Consider the following 17158-nt stretch of genomic DNA (forward strand, 5'->3'; position numbering starts at 1 on the left):
AAAAAAAAAAAAAAAGAAATATGGTCACTTCAGGCACAAACAGGTAAGTCTAGGCAGTACCAGACTTAAGGGCACCCTTAATCGCATATGACTGGTATCTTAAGATGGAGAGACATAGGATAATTCTACAGATTTTCTAAGGGAAAATAATTAAAACCCTAGAGCATACTCTTTATGTTCAATAAGATTTAACAACTGTGAAAACAATAACTCCCCTTTGTGGTGTCGTTAGATTTCATTTTACCTGTGCAGCTGGCTGTGCCATCTGTTCAACTAACTGCAAACAAGAATGGAAGGAGAAAACAATGTCTTCACACAAGTTAGAAATTATCTCTTTGTGTTTCAATTGGCTCTTTATAACAGACTGGTGTTTAAGGCTCTGCCTAAATCGATAAAAAGAGAAAAATAAAATCACCAGAAGAGACATGAAATAACATCAATCAACTCAGGCCCAAAGAACACCTACCTTATATAACATTTTCAACAAAACAATGTATTATATATTAAACATGGTACAATTAAGATCCAACTTTACCTTTAAAGCTAGTGGCTAAATTTTTGTCTCTGTAAAATAACTGAACTTGTATAAATAACTGAACTTGTATTTGTCAACCATTCTGCTACGTCTTGAGGATAAAAAATAAATCAAATGGACATAATTTTTGCGCTATATGGCCTAATATGAAAATGTCAAATAATGTAAGAATAGAATAAGCAGTAAATGCTAAGCTGAGAAAGTCCTATTACTATGAAACAATGTTACAAGAATGTTAATGCTGTCACCCAGGAATTAAGATAAGTAGAAGCTTACATTACAAAGTAGAAGAGAGGAACAGCTTCTGCAAAGCTGTGGAAGGAAGGGCCTAGGACAGAGAACTTCCTGCATCTGAAGAACTGAGAGCAGAAAGCAAGAAGCAGCAGGGGGCTGGTAAAGGAAGATGTGTTCAAAAAGGCTTAAGCTGTTGCTCTATATGGTGGGAGATTTTAAGAAATTGGGTGATATGATCCAAAAGTTTTAAATATATCACTCTGAAAACAGAGTACCTGGAAAAGAGCAAGAACGAAGGAGAGATGACAATGATTCTGGTTTGGTGGGGTGGAGACGGCCATATGGATAATTCACTGAGCATTTACAGGTGCCTGCCATGTGAACTCAATATTCAGTGCAACACTATAAAGAGTGCTATCATTATCCTATTTTAAGATGAACAAACGTAAACGCAGTTTTAAAAAACTAATCAAATTGTCTAAAAACTCAGAGGAGAGGTTTCAAGGAGTTAGGTACACATACTATGGTAAACAAGTAACACTCATTACTTTTTTGCAAGTTAACATCCTGAGAGAACAAGAAAGGTGCCTAAAATGAGTTACACTGATTTAATTATTCATGCAGGATAATCAGGGACACCCCTCAGCATCTAATAACGACTATAGGTACTCTCCCTACTAACCCTTAAAAGGCTTCAATTTAAGTTAAAATTATTTGAAAAGTAGAATTAGCGTTGAACAACTCAACTGTATATAATAAAGAGATTAGTGTCAACTACAAATAAAATTACTAATTTCTGACTTAGAAATACCTTATTTTATTACTGATAATTATCTAACAGTAGTTGCAAGCACATGAATTCGGGCATACTATGGTTCATGGTCCATTATTCAGAAGTACCAGCTAAGTAGCTACAACTGTAGGGAGTTTTGTTTGTTTTTTAAAAAATGGTTTGGAAGTTACATGTACAAATATCTGAATCATCATGCAGCAGAATCAATGAGTTTTCATACAACCACAAAAATTTTTCAAATGTAATCTTAAAACCATCAACTATTTAGAATCTGAGATATAGAAAACACAGTACAAAAAAGAAAATCTAACAAACTTACTTAATTATAAATTTCCAAGTATTGGCATGAAATGCTTGGTCCATACCCGAGATCACAGAGCAGATATCCAATAGCAAATGAATAACTAAAGAGAAGAATAACACATCTCTCAGGATAATCAAATGTTATATGAGATATTTTCTTATATTTAAATGGATCAAGTGAACATCTCAACACTTGACTGAAGAATTAAAATATGTACTAGTTTGAAAATAATTACTGAAAGTAAATGTTATATTTTTAAGGTTTCAATAATGAAATATTGAGCTGGGTGGTGGTGGCACACACCTTTAATCCCAGCACTTGGGAGGCAGAGGCAGGCGGATCTCTGTGAGTTCGAGGCCAGCCTGGTCTACAAGAGCTAGTTCCAGGACAGGGCTCTAAAATTACAATGAAACCCTGTCTCAGAAATTAAAAAAAAAAAAAAAAGAAAGAAAGAAAGAAGAGAAATATTGATATTATGATATTGCAGTTCACATCTATCTAACAACAATTAAAACCAAAAATGTTCAGTGGAATAAAAGTTATGTCCTATTAAAAAATGTTCAGTGGAAGGCATCTATGCTTACCAGTATACCACCAACAACCAGGACTTTTATACAGAAAAACCTTGTCTTAGAATACCAAACAAATAAACAAAAAGAAATTAAAAAAAAAGTTCAGTGGAATAAAAGTTATGTCCTATTGTAGTTGAAATATTCTAGATACAATTTAAAAAAAAAAAGAAACTACTAAGAAAACCTAACAAGAACTGCAACTTAATTTATACTAACTTACATTCATGCAAGTGTTTTATTCTAGTTGTTTTAGAAAGCCTGTAAAAATGGTTCCAACGGCCCCTTCTCTGGTCATAAAAATGTTTCTGGGCACAGATCTTTAACTTGATTTGATAAAAGAACAATGATCAAAGCAAAACAAGCCAAGATCTGGTGTGCTGGGACTTGTCCTCCCCTTGTTATTCTCGGAAACCCCCAAGCTGTAAGTGATTGGTCCTGTGTTAAATAACATACAGACTTTCTCACCACTTCTGCCTCAGCAAACAGCCAGAGGTGAAGGACATTCTTAGTCATATGCAGGAATGAGCTAGCTGCACAGATAATGCCAGTCTAAGTTGAAGCACATGGGATTGTGAATAAACAAACACTATTTTGAACAACAGATTTTCAGGTTGATTACTTAGAGAGCAAAAGGTACCCAATATTGGTCCACAATCAACCTATACTCTTAACAGTAAAGTTAGAAATATATTCTTTGCTTTCCTACATTAATGCATTATTTTTAAAATTCTAGATCATAATCGTTAATAAGCGATGAAATCAATGACACAGATTACAATCAGTACCTTCTGTATTGTGTTTGGGAGACAGGGCTTTACTAGAACCTGTAAGCTCTTGCTTCAGCTTCCAAAGTGCTATGCTGGCCTGTGCCATCACACCTGGCTAACATTTAACAAGTCTGTAGAATGAAATAGTATGTGCAAGGCCTTGGGCTTAATTCACAAAAAAGAAAAAGAAATAATAGAGTATAATACATGTAAAATAGATATTTATTATTTTTTTATAATTTATTTATTTTTATTTTATGTACATTGTTGTTTTTCCTGCATGTGTGTCTGTGTAAAGGTGTTGAACCCCCTGGAACTAGAGCTACAGACAGGTGTGACCTGCCATGTGGGTGCTGGGACTTGAACCCGGGTCCTCTGGAAGAGAAGCCAGTGCTTTTAACCACTGAGCCATTTCTCCAGCCCCCAATAGATATTTATTATAATAAATGTGTGTCGGTATACATATACACATTCAAAACTTCCCCCACACACACACACACACAATTCCAGAAAGGAGTTTAGCTCCCTCCCCCCACACTTTTTGTTATGGGTTAAAGAGAAAAAAAAAAACTAAAGACTGCTTTCTCAGACTATAGAGTAGCTTAAAGAGTATAAAGTTACATAAATCCTTTATTTGTTAAATCTTTTGCGTGGAAATTACTTACTATATATTTTACTGGATATTCAGATTGATAATAAAGTATAAAAACTAAATTTTACAAATTTAAAAGACCAAAAATTTACCTAGGGAGATTTATATTATTTTTATACATAAGCAAGAAAGCATGCATAAAGAGAAACATTAGTTTGATGATTTAATTGATTAATGAACTATAGCCATTTTCACCCTATTCTAATCAATAATTCTTTGCTCACCTTCTACCATCAACAAAGTGTTATTTTCATCTACTGAAGGGCCCATGCAAACCTTGTCCAACAGTTCCATCAGCCGCTTCTGGAGAGAATAGGCCTCCCTGAAAACAGACTGGAGGAGGTCTGACAGTAGGTGTAAGCGTCCAGAATACAAAGATTCGCTATTCTGACCATAAAATATAAAAAGAAGAGAAACAGATCACAAACAGCTCAAAATTCAAATTTACTTTAGTCCATACTATCAGAGACTGAGATCATAAACTTAAAGTTCTGACAGAATCACACTTTACTAAATGCACTTTGATAGATGCAGGAATGTAAACAGTGCACATTTAGCCCCATACCACCATGCACAAGTCTTGTTAATGAGCAATTTGACATTTACCCCAAAACATTGATAACAAAACTGCCTGTGCCATACAAATTCTAAGCCATCTTTTGTGCTTTCCAGCTGTCTCAGTAATGTTAAGAAGGACTAAATTAAGTAACCCACTTTGCTATCTAACAGAACAATTTCAAGATTCCTGTGGTTACACATAAATCTTAACCACTTTTTTTTAAGGAAGGGGAAATTCAATTCCAAAATCACCTTCTAATCACTTGTGAAACAATTAAGTCTATCTTTGCTCCAGAAAAGTCTATCCCATTATCAACTAAAATGTAAAACCTTATGCATAAACACTTATCTGGCACTTCTGCCTACAGATTCCAGGCTATTTAAACTCTACATAGACCCACTACTCACCTTACAATGTACAAATGTCTTTTTAATTATATACAGGATGGATGAGGGAAGACTATGAATATTTTCTAGAATGATGGATTGCTGTGTGGTACAAATATGATGAACACATCCTGTAAGGCCTTCTAAGATCTGCACCATTGTCTGGAAGAAAGGAAAGGTTGGTTCAAGACATACTTTTATGTAGGCAACAAAGGAATTAGATAGCATTCTGAGTGCTGGACCTACAGCAGTAACATTATGTGCCCCTCTCTTTTCAGTGAACTTCACTCTCTCAGAACACCACTCAGAATCACAACCAAATTCAGTGTGCTATCTTGATTTGTCTTCTAAGACAACTAACATAAAATTATATAAAAAAAATTCAGAAATTGGGGCTGGAGAGATGGCTCAGAGGTTAAGAGCACTGACTCTTCTTCCAGAGGTCCTGAGTTCAATTCCCAGCAACCACATGGTGGGTCACAACCATCTATATATAATGAGATCTAGTACCCTCTTCTGGGGTGCAGGTACACATGCAGGCAGAATACTCTATACATAATAAATAAATGAATAAATCTTTTTTAAAAATTCAGAAATTGACCTTTAATATGTATTTGAGTGCATAAATTTAATTCAAGCATTATGCCATTTCATGAAGAATAAATGGTTTGTCTTGTTTTTTCGAAGACAAGATTTCACTCCCTAACCCTGACTGGCCTCAACCTCCCTAGTACAATAGGCAGGCATGAGGCACCACCCCGCTACAAAAAACTTCTCAGTTTTTTTTTTTTCTTTTGAGACAGGATGTCACTGTATAACCCCAACTGCCCTTAAACAGAAGCATCTCCTGCCTTAAGCATGTTACAACACCCAGCTCCATTCTTTTTCTAATATACTTACTTACTTGTAAAATATTCCTTAGAGTGACCTGGATTTCTAAATTTTGGCTTGAGAGTTCTCTGGCTTTAGTGGTTAATTCACGTATCATTCTATCAAATAATTTCATAGTCTGTGAAAACAAATAAGCTTATAAACATGACTAGAAATCACTAGAAAAAAAGACACCTTTGAAGGAAAAAAACATAACAATGACCTGATTAATCCCAACTATCCACTGTCAGTTAACCACTGGTCCTAATTTAAAAGTACTTCTACAACGGAGTCCCTAAACAAAGCCCCAAGTCTTACTTTGCTTTTCATTTCTGTGGTGTGAATGTATTTAGTAATAGAAAATAATTCATCCAAAGTTCATCTGAGGGTATAACAAGCACCAAGTACTACTCTGAATAACAAAAAACCCTAATCAACCAATATCCTGTGGCATTTACAAGGGCATTTCTTGGTATTGGTTATGAATTTATATTGAGTCTTATATTTAGAACTCATTTATATATTTGGTTTGTTTTTTTGTTGTTAGACAGGATCTCTCTATGGAGCTTTGGCTATCCTGGAACTCTCTGTGTAGACCAGGCTAGCCTTGAACTCACAGAAATCTGCCTGCCTCTGCCTCTCAAGAGCTGGGATCAAAGCTGTGTGACATCCACTAGGCGGTACTCACTTATATTTTGACTAGTTCACCCTTTTAAATATAAAAATCACTTTATAGTAATGAACTCACAAATAAAAACATCATGCAACTAGATTTATGAAGCTACTTGAACAGTTATCTATTCCCAAATTAAACACGTTGCAATGAAATGTTATACTACAGAACATTAGATACAAAAAAGCCTAGTTGTATTATTATAAGGATATCTCAAATTAGCACAAAAGTAAACTATTTTTACTATTTATTTGCACTTGATTATATTTGATAAATAAGAAAAATAAGAGAATTAAGAAAATTAGGAACAGATTATATAAAGTTAAGATCAGATTTTAATATCTTCTATAGTATGCAAATTACCACAAAACTGTACCTTTGGTAAAATTTGGGAAAAGAAAGTCTGTTCCAGTGTCAGGTGATTCATATGGGGCAAAAAATTATCAGTAATGATTTTCAAAATTCCTATAAAGCAAAATAACATATTTTGAAAACTATCATACCATGTCAGTCAGTAACTGTCCTTTTTCAAATATGAGAACATGTATGCAATGTCAACCCAAAATTGCAAGTCTCAAATACCATAATCTACAGAGAAACTTAAGTATTTCACTGTAAAAAGTATAATACAAGAAAAAGGGAAGAAAGAAAACAAAAACAGTCATTACACCCAGCAACTGAAGACAAGCTAAATAAATTAAAAGGGTATGAATACCTCTTCTCAACAGGATTCACTACCATTAAAATATATTTTTTTTAAAAAAAAAATGTGTCTCCAAAATGGCAAATATTCAAAATTTAGCAATTATATAAACAGATAAATATAATGACTCATATAGCAAGGCTGACAGAAATGTAAGGATTGAGATGACATAGCTCCCATCATAATCTCTTCTCTAAAAGGGATTCTGTCTGTGTACATGTTTGTTTAAGTTCATGCACACAAATGCCATAGTATGCATGGACATCAGAAAACAGATTTCTTATAAGAAGTCATGAAAACAGATGGAGATGAGAGTAAAAATTTTCCAAATGATGAATTTGTCATCATCTAGAGAATGAGCTTTTCCTAACTCAGAGCACTTTCTAAATGACACTAAGTATGTTACGAGGCTGAAGGTTCTAACAGACTGAACTGGTGTTTTCTTGGTCCTATCACAGCATAAAATTTCAATGTGCTTATACATCATCAAAAATGGAATTCAAAACTTTTAAAAACACTATGACTAGAAGGAATTGGCTCATTTTATGTAACAGGAAGTTACCAAAGCTACAATAAAGATTAACGTTGATGGTAACATAAATCTGCAAAGTCATCTACTGACATACACAACATCAAATACACAAAACAACTTTACTTACGTATATGTTCAATCCATCTCTCAGAATGCTGATACATAAAGTAAATAAAAAGTAATTAAGGAATAAATTCAAAAGGGACTCTTAAAATTTACCAATACTCCCCTAAAAGACTGAAATTATACACAAAGCCCTTATTTCGTTGACCTCTGAAAATTTAACATTTATCATATGAACAAAGGTTTTGTGAAAATGTTAAAGGAATTCAATATTACTTAAGGCTAAGTAACTTTACACTAAGTCATGAGATCCTCAGGATTGGTGGAAGATAATCCAGAGTTCCAGGCTCTAGGACAGGAAAGACTCTCCCCAGCACTTCTACCCTTGTCTCTGGCTTAACTGCATGTTACTTACATGTCCATCGCACCAACCTTACCAGATGAAATCTTCTGTTGTAGCAGGATCTTGCAAATTGTTGCAACTTTTAATTATGATATGAGGATTAACAATAAACACAGTATAAACTATACTTTTACATCACTTAGAATTATTAGAAATATTTTATTGTAAAAGCAGAAAGAGCCGGGCGGTGGTGGCGCACGCCTTTAATCCCAGCACTTGGGAGGCAGAGGCAGGCGGATCTCTGTGAGTTCGAGGCCAGCCTGGTTTACAAGAGCTAGTTCCAGGACAGGCTCCAAAACCACAGAGAAACCCTGTCTCGAAAAACCAAAAAAAAAAAAAGCAGAAAGAACCCTTGTACAATGTCAAGAAGTTACCTGTAACTATCATAAAAACCCCTCTTCTGAACTTTTACTTTGCATATTTTATAACTACAATCAAAATGAGGAAATCCCAAAATTTTTAGTTCTGGAGAGTAAAATCTGCGAACTGGAAAAATTCCAGTTTAAATTCAGAAAGCTTGCTACTTCATAAGTACACAAATATTCAGATAATGACTGGACAATAATAAAGTAAAAAATAAGAAGCCAATTTTGGTAGGTGATAGATTACGATATATTGCACTTTTCTTCCATCTGTTCTACAGAATGAAAGTAAAATACTAAATGTTGCAAACCTACTTGCGATATTTAGTTATTTTTATTGAACACATATGTGCCAGTCACTCTTCTCAGTGGTGAGGATAAAACAGTGAACAAAACCAAATGCCTGACTCTATTCTACACAATAGAAGGAATAATAATAGGAGGAAAAATGGGGAAGGGGCAAATAAGGATCAAATGGTCTCCAGAAAACCATAAACGCCATAAATGTAACAGGGTGGTTTGTTGGCTAGTTTTATGTCAAACTGACAAAAGCTAGAGTCATTCGGAAGGGACTCTAGACTGAGAAAATGCCTCTGTAAGATTTGCCTGTTGGCTAGTCTGTAGTGTAACCCCCCTTATTGAAAACAGATTCTTTTCTCATACAATATATCCTGATTACAGTTTCCCCTCCCTCTACTCCTCCCAGTTCTTCCTTCGCTCTCCTCCCATCAGGAACCATTCCCTTCCGGACTCTTATTTGTAAAGAACAGGCTTCTAAGAGATAACAAAACTTAACAAAATAAATTATAAGATAAAACAAAAACTATCACATCTAAGTTGGACAAGACAAACAACAGGAGAAAGTACAAGAATGAGACCCACTTATGCAGGAATCCCATAAAGATACTAAGCTGAAAGTTATAATACAGAGAGAGATAGAGAGAGAGAGAGAGAGAGAGAGAGAGAGAGAGAGAGAGAGAGAGAGAGAGAGAAGCTGCTGCAGACCCATGCAGGCCCTATGCTTGCTGCTTCAGTCTGTGAGCTCATATGAGCTTCAATCTATTGATTTGTCGTGCATTTTTCTTAATTGATGTTTGAGCCCAGTCCACTTTGGCCAGTACCACTCCCCTGGGCTGGTGGTCTTGGGTGCTCTAAGAAAGCAGACTGAACAAGCCACAAGGAGCAAGCTAGTAAGCAACCCTCTTCCCTGCTCTGCTTGCGTTCCTGTCTTGATGATGGACTGGAATATGAAATTTCAAGCTGAAGTGAACCCTTTTATCAACCAAGATGATTTTGGTCATGGTGTTTTACCACAGCAATCGAAATCCTAAGACAAGTTTCGGGGAGCTACCTGAGATTGAGGGCTGTGAAATGGCTCCTCTAAGGAAGTACTCTGAAGAAGACTGGAATGAGATGTTGAAAAGGCTGAGAACAACGATTCTGAAGGAGGTCAACTTGGGCACTGAGTGTAGCTACCTAGCTAGGTATAAAGGAAGGGACAGGCTCAAATTATGGGCAATGTTCAAAATTAAGATACACAGGCAGGGCAGTGGTGGCACACGCCTTTAATGCCTTTAATCCCAGTGGAGGCAGAGGCAGGTGGGTGATCTCTGAGTTCAAGGCCAGCCTAAACCAAACAAAACAAAAAAATTAAGTCACATAGGTACGTGAAGGAGAAATAAAGTGAGCTGCTTTCCACCCTAAAGTTTGTAAGAATAGATTATAGAAGAATTATGTAGAATCAAGGAAAATATTACGAGCCCAGATTATAAAGCCTGGACTCACAGTGACAGCAGGGGAGACAGGAGGATTCAAGAAGTAATTTAGAATCAGAAGCCACAATATGCTGGTTACAAATGAGTATTCAAGGTTTACTTACAGAAGAAAACCTGGAAGTGAGATCTAAGTTCTCAGTAGGCAGCAAGGAAAGATAGAAATGATGTTTTGAACTTAGTGAGGACTCCTGTAAGATTGGGGGAGAAAAACACTCTATTTTCATTCCCTCTAAGCCTAGCATTATAGCAAGCACACATTACATAAACGTAGTAAAACAGCTGTTTCCAGGAGGAAATTCCACAAAGACAGCCTTCCAGGCCGGCACACATATAATTCGAGCATGGCAGACGCAGGCTCACTGCAAACTCAAAACTAGCCTGCTGTGTGTAGCTGGTAGCAAACCAGCCAGGGCTATACAGCAAGACTTTATCTAGAAGGCAAAATAACTCCATATTCACACAAGGAGTATAAAAAAACGGACCTTAGTGCCATTTAAGGAATGATTTTAACATGGTAGAAATACTTGCTCTATTGTGAAACATAATTCGTGCAGGTTTGCACTCTTGAGAAAGTAAGTGATGGTCGTTTGGTCTTGGAGAGAGGGTGTGTGTGTGTGTGTGTGTGTGTGTGTGTGTGTGTGTTATATATGGTAGAACCGAAGACATGTTAAAAGGTCACCTTTTAACATGAAGGGGGTCGAATCCGGTTACAATTATAAACAGAAAGCGCGACACTAAATATCATTCCACCGACAGCGCGCAATTCCGATGCATTTAAAGCCAAAACCTGCAGCGACGCTTTCTAGCTAAAAAGGAAACTGGGGTTTGAAAGGGGAAAGCATTTTTTTTTGTTTACAGAACATCCTCTAAAGATGTGGTCCCACGGTATAACTACAACTACAACCTTCAATTCTCACACTCCAGATACTGGGCGCCAGCGCCCGGCATCTCTCACACTCGGCAGGGGTCTATGGGGAAACTAAGGGACAGAGGAACACACTAAGGCGTGAGAACGCCAGTCATCTCCAACAGCTCCAGTGGCAATCGTCCGACAACGCCGGGCGGGCCTAGGCCCTGCACCCACCGCTGTCCTCCTCGCTCCCTCCACCTCCACCTCCACCTCCCCGTAAACGCCTAGAGTTCGAGCCCAGCCACAGGCCGCCCGCTCCCGCGCGGCAGAAGGCTCGCGGCCCGCCCCTCAGAGTCCCCCAAGGATATGACGAGCCGGGGTAGCACCGAAGGCAGCTCCCGGCGGCACACCTCCCGCGACCAACTGTTGAGATTATCCAGCAGGGCCCGGTTCGCCTCCGCCTCGTCGTCCTGAGACATTCTTGCGCCGTCAGCCAAGAACGGATTCGTGCAATTCCCGCCACAGATTGGAACCGCGGTCACGCTGTCCCGGCAGCCTTTGAGAGCGCTCCGCCCACACGCAACCATAGAGAGGCGGCCTAGAGTCTCCTCTAGCCGTAGGAGGACTCATCTCGTTGGTGTGCACGGTGTGCCCACGGCAAGCTCCGCCACGAGTTCCGGACACCCCGGTACTTCATTCACCCTGACTTCTGTCATTCGAGTGCTGAGACCTGAATTCCTCAGGTTTGTTACCTTCGGTGCCAGGGGGCTCTGAGATTGCGCGTAGGGTCAAGGGTGAGCTGGTCCTGTATCCGGGAATGACTCTCAGCCCCACAGTGCAGGGGGTTGGAAAGTAGGAATAATTTTAGGGGTGCGAGTTCTCCCCGCACACACCGTCCAGCTCCTGCCAAGTGAACCTTCCACCTTCCAGAAGTGTGCAGATTAAAACGGGTGTTATACAAAGTCTGCTACGTGGCTAAAAATGTTTCTATACAGTCGATTTTACTTTCTACAGTGCTGGTCTTCATTCATTCCGCCGTTTCGAATTAAGATCTTGATTAAATATGCCGTTCGGATGAATTTCTAAACGCCACATTACACCTTTACGTGTTTGAAAATGAATGTCTTTCTTACCCAAATAAGATCTAAAACTGTTGTGGAGGCAGATTAGCAGACAGAGATGAAGATGGAATGCAAAGTAGGGTGCATAGGACAGCTAAAACACCCCGAGTAGCTACTCTGCCCTGTATAAAAATCTTGGGCTTCGTATTTTGTTCTGGTAAAGGTGGTTGCTGTTATAGCTGTTCTTTTGTTTGTTTTTATATTTTATCTTCTACTTATGGATACTTACCGGCATCTGTGTAATTTCCTAAATCACCCCCCTACACGCACAGCTTTTTAAAAAATAATCATTTTCTTCCTTTCTTTCTGTTTTTCTTTTCTATCTATCTATCTATCTATCTATCTATCTATCTATCTATCTATCTATCTATCTATCTATCTATCTTCCTCATTTCCAGGGCTGAATTGAAAGAGGAACAAAGGTCCCTGAAAAATCTTTGGAAGCCTCTCTAAATATATCCAGTGGTGGTTACGCAGCTAACGGACATTGATCCCAACAGAACTAATTGACTGTGTGAATCAAGCCATTCTATCCCATCTGGAAGTTGAAGCATCATCCTTTGATAAAGCGAATGTCCATATAATAAGAGGATGGCCTTTCAATTCAACTTTAGTATAGAAGAGGATGTAGAAAATAAATTAACACCCCTTGGAGATGAAACTTTGACCCTGGATTCATCAAAAGAACCACCGGTCTCCAAAAGTCAAAACGGAAAGCAGGAAAGAAAGTGTTCTGCAGAACAGTCAGACTTGCTTCCCGGTGGCTTGTGGGAATCCTCGATGGGAAATGCAGCTTCCTCTGAAGACACAGACAGTGCAGCTGATGGGTCAGGTGACCCGGAAGCATGTGAAAAACGGCTCTTCTTGAGAGTTGCTAAAGAACATGCTATGCCTAAAGATTTAAATCAAGTCTTAGAAAATACGGTTACGGAAATGTTGCCTTGTCCCCATGTCAACATAGCGGTAGTGAAAACTGTCTTGTTGAAAGAGAAATTCCCTGGAGAAAACATCATTTCAAAAAGCTTTTCTTCTCATTCTGATCTGATTCCAGGTGTCTATGAAGGAGGCTTGAAAATCTGGGAGTGTACTTTTGACCTCTTGTCTTACTTCTCAAAGGCCAAAGTGACATTTGCTGGGCAAAAAGTGTTGGATCTTGGGTGTGGATCGGGATTGCTTGGAATAACTGCATCCAAAGGAGGAGCTATCGAAGTTCATTTTCAAGATTATAACAGTCTGGTGATCGACGAAGTGACCTTGCCTAATGTAGTCGCTAACTTCCCTTTGCAAGATGAGGGCAATGACGTAAATGAGCCAGAAGGGAAAAGACAAAGGAAGTCAAAAACAGCCCAAGAAACATGTAAATGTCGGTTTTTCTCTGGGGAGTGGTCTGAGTTCTGTAAGCTTGTATTAAGTGAAAAACTCTTTGCAAAATATGACCTCATTCTCACCTCAGAAACCATTTATAATCCAGATTATTACAGCGCTTTGCATGAAACGTTCCTCAGACTGTTGAGTAGGAATGGCCGGGTGCTTCTGGCCAGCAAAGCACATTATTTTGGTGTTGGTGGTGGTGCTCATCTCTTTCAGAAGTTTGTAGAAGAAAGGAATGTATTTGAGACTAAAACACTTGAAATAATTGATGAGGGTCTCAAGAGGGTCCTAATTGAAATTACTTTTAAGAATCCCAGTTAATATATAGTGGCCTAATGGAATAAACAGGAACCCAGAACTTGTGACTGTTTAATCTCTTTTTTATTATTTTTTCTGAAATTATGGTGTTTGTATGGTTCTGCTTATTAAAACTTATTAAAACTGCTTATTAAAACAACAAGCCATGTGTTTTCTATGTAAAACTACAAGTTTGCCTGAGCATTTGATGAGCTCTTGAATCACTTTGTACAAAAGGTCGTTCTCCATCTTCATTCTACTTGACCTTTCTACAGTCTTTAATGCTCCATAAACACATTCTCGGGGACTATTCCCATTTATTATCAAGTCTATGAATCTCTCTACAGTCTTTGTTAGGTCCTCGTTCACATGAAGTGCCTGGCTAGATTAGTAAGGACGACTGCATCCCTGAGTAATACTGAATTTAGGTGTTTGGTTGAAGGTTTATGTATCTAGGAAGACTTCTTTATTGCTTTCCATTGTGTAAAAACATTAGCATGTTGTGCAGTTGAATCTGCCTTAAGATGAACTCACAGGAATCTGACACAGAATGTGAAAGTGGCTGGGGATGTGGTGTGGGACCATGGTCTATATTCTGTCAATTATATTTTAAATAAACGCTGATTGGCCAGTAGCCAGGCAGGTAGTATAGGTGGACAACCAGACAGGAAGTAGAGGTGGGTCAAGGAGAACAGGAGAATTCTGGAAAGGGGAAAGCCCGTTCCTCTGCAGTCCCAGCGCAGACACAGAAAAAACAAGATGTGACCTGCTCCACTGAAAAAGGTACCGAGCCATGTGGCTAGCATAGACGAGAATAATGGGCTAATATAAGTTATAAGAGTTAATAAGAAGCCTGAGCTAATGGGCCAATCAGTTTATAACTAATGTAGGCCTCTGTGATTTCTTTTTTTATGTTTATTTTTATTTATTTATTTATTAAAGATTTCTGTCTCTTCCCCGCCACTGCCTCCCATTTCTCTCCCTCTCCCCCAATCAAGTCCCCCTCCCTCGTCAGCCCAAAGAGCAAGCAGGGTTCCCTGTCCTGTGGGAAGTCCAAGGACCACCCTCCTCCATCCAGGTCTAGTAAGGTGAGCATCCAAACTGCCTAGGCTCCCACAAAGCCAGTATGTGCAGGAGGATCAAAATGGGACTTAACAACTGTGAGAGCCAGGCAGGACAGAAAACTCAGACAACATGCGTGTAGCTTGGTGGTAGAGTGTTTGTTGAATTCACGGGACCCTAGGTTCCATCCGTAGAACTTCAACATCAACAACAAAATGTATGGGTGGTAATAAAGAAACAGTACTTAAAGTTAACTCTCACTCTTGTAAGCTAGTAAGAGACCCTGAGACCTTGGAGGGAAGACAAATAAGGAAGAAGAAGTTCAGATTCTGGCCCTAAGTTCCTCAAGAAAGAAAGGGAGGATGGAAAACATTGTACTGCTTTAGTTGAACCTGAAACAAAAATTTTCATATCACTAATGAAATTGAGATCTTTCATGTTATATAAACATTTTCTCCCTTGGAAGAACCCTACGCCATGCTATATCTTGGATTCAGTGTGTTTACTCAGGAGATATCAACTATTTCCCTTTCCTGGGGCCTTGAGGACTTTTCTTTAGGAAAGTACAAACACACAAACAGACACACACTGCCATCATAACTTGGGTTATAAGTCAGCTCAACAGAGAAGTTGCTCTAATAAAAAAAAAAAATCCAGACATGCAACTTCTAGAATTTACATGCACTAGATTCTGGATCTATAAATACTATACATCTGGAAATTCCATCAGCTCACTGGCACACCACATCCCCATCCATTATCTGAGAATCTTCAGCAGGAGGTACATTTTTTAGGGATTTGCTTTTGTTTCCTGAGCTTTCCACAAACAGAATTGTATTTCCTGTTTGCTTTGCTGAACTCAAATTCCTTTAGGATTTCCCCCAGCGAGAGCAATTTTCTTAGCTCTGGAAAATACAGAGGAACATTTCTAGGAAGGGTGGTGCAGATGTTTCAAACACCTGCATTTCGGCTCCTTTAACAGGAAATGCATCCATGCCTGAATATTAGCATTAGAATAACCATATTCTTAACTGCTTTCATTTCCCAGATGGGAGCCGATATCATGTATAACCTCCCTCCCCCAAACTTCAGAATGTTATCTTGATTCCTTATGCAATTCAGTAGAAATAGAAAAGCTAGATCAGGTTTACCCCAACGACGACGTGGGGTCTAAACTATCCATCCCACTTGGGTTCTGTCAATATTTCATTTCTTCTGTGAGCCCATTCCAAATCCACGTTGTCTCTTTCAATTTGTTTGATATCATTTATGAGTGTCTCGTAGATGTTTTAGTCTAGCCATCAAATTAAACAACAAAGCAAATGCAAGAAGTTCAGTTTTAATACTTTTCCTCAGAAATGTTCCTGAATGAGCCTGTACTCTAACCTACATAATGCTTACATTTTTCTACAGTATTTTAGGAAGAATTAAGTTCCCTCCACCCTCGGAGACACTTGGTCTCAGCATTCTTCCCTTTGTAACCAAACAACTCTAGTTTGCTCTGACATCTACCTTCAGTCCCATTCTATCAAGAATCCATCAAGGATTGCCTGTATCTAGAGTCAACAATGTCCGTTCTCAGTAACGTTGGTTGATGATCTGTGTTTCTCGTGAGACATGTTTGCCGTCCTGCTCTTCAGTAAGTCAGAATGCTTCCAGTTCTACTGCACTCCTCGTGGGCCTTTATAAAAGCAAAATCATGAGCAGACATGCCCCCAATCATATCTGTGCCCTGTGTATACTGTTTTACTGGGACATGTGCATTTCCTTTGTTGATCAAGGCATTTTGTCAAGTTTAATTTATAAAGGGTGACATTCAACAAGGGAACACAGAACACTAGATAACTGACAGCTTCGGACTTACAGTTTCCCACAAGAGGAGAGATGCACAAAGAGCCAAAGACCAAACAAAGTGAGACAGAAGGGAAGGAGAGAAATGAAGAGTGACAGAGGTAGATGCGGGTTTTAGTAAATAAACTTTACAGTAAGGCCAGGCATTGAGGTGCACACATAAATCCAAGCCCTTGTGAGCTAAGTTTAGCCCGGTCTGCATAGTGAGCTCCAGGCCAGCCACAAATGAATAGTGAGACTCTGTCTTCAGAGTAGCAGGAAACGCTGGAAAAGGTAAGATGGTTTAGCTTAAGGGTGAAGAGCCAGTAATTAGAGAACCAAGAGGTTGACTGAAATCCACAAAATAGTTGAATTTTGTTTGTTTGTTCTTTTTTTTAATATTTATTTATTTATTATGTATATAATATTCTGTCTGTGTGTATG

General features: G+C 38.5%; 2 protein-coding genes across 2 annotated transcripts in view; one reads left to right on the plus strand and one right to left on the minus strand.

Moving 5' to 3' along the window:
• C6H1orf112 (chromosome 6 C1orf112 homolog) overlaps nucleotides 1-11537 on the minus strand; it is a 42354-nt gene extending 30817 nt beyond the window's left edge. The window contains exons 1-8 of the mRNA XM_005363987.2: nucleotides 11402-11537; nucleotides 7708-7747; nucleotides 6722-6810; nucleotides 5707-5811; nucleotides 4824-4964; nucleotides 4082-4244; nucleotides 1882-1966; nucleotides 245-383 (exon numbers count right to left, since the gene is read on the minus strand). Coding sequence (XP_005364044.1) covers nucleotides 245-383; nucleotides 1882-1966; nucleotides 4082-4244; nucleotides 4824-4964; nucleotides 5707-5811; nucleotides 6722-6810; nucleotides 7708-7747; nucleotides 11402-11512 — 873 coding nt within the window. The 5' untranslated portion in view covers nucleotides 11513-11537. The remainder of the gene's footprint in view (nucleotides 1-244; nucleotides 384-1881; nucleotides 1967-4081; nucleotides 4245-4823; nucleotides 4965-5706; nucleotides 5812-6721; nucleotides 6811-7707; nucleotides 7748-11401) is intronic.
• Nucleotides 11538-11669: 132 nt separating this feature from the next.
• Nucleotides 11670-14406, plus strand: Mettl18 (methyltransferase like 18). Its single transcript, XM_005363989.3, has 2 exons — nucleotides 11670-11776; nucleotides 12553-14406. The coding sequence occupies exon 2, from the start codon at nucleotides 12746-12748 to the stop codon at nucleotides 13844-13846; it is 1101 nt and encodes a 366-aa protein (XP_005364046.1). The 5' UTR covers nucleotides 11670-11776; nucleotides 12553-12745; the 3' UTR covers nucleotides 13847-14406.
• Nucleotides 14407-17158: the final 2752 nt, after the last annotated feature.

This window comes from Microtus ochrogaster, assembly GCF_000317375.1.
Source record: "Microtus ochrogaster isolate Prairie Vole_2 chromosome 6 unlocalized genomic scaffold, MicOch1.0 chr6_random_2, whole genome shotgun sequence".
Taxonomy (NCBI): Eukaryota; Metazoa; Chordata; class Mammalia; order Rodentia; family Cricetidae; genus Microtus; species Microtus ochrogaster.

What these genes read in the sequence shown, in the direction of transcription:
- Mettl18 (XM_005363989.3), top strand. Translation starts at nt 12,746, where the DNA reads ATGGCCTTTCAATTCAACTTTAGTATAGAAGAGGATGTAGAAAATAAA.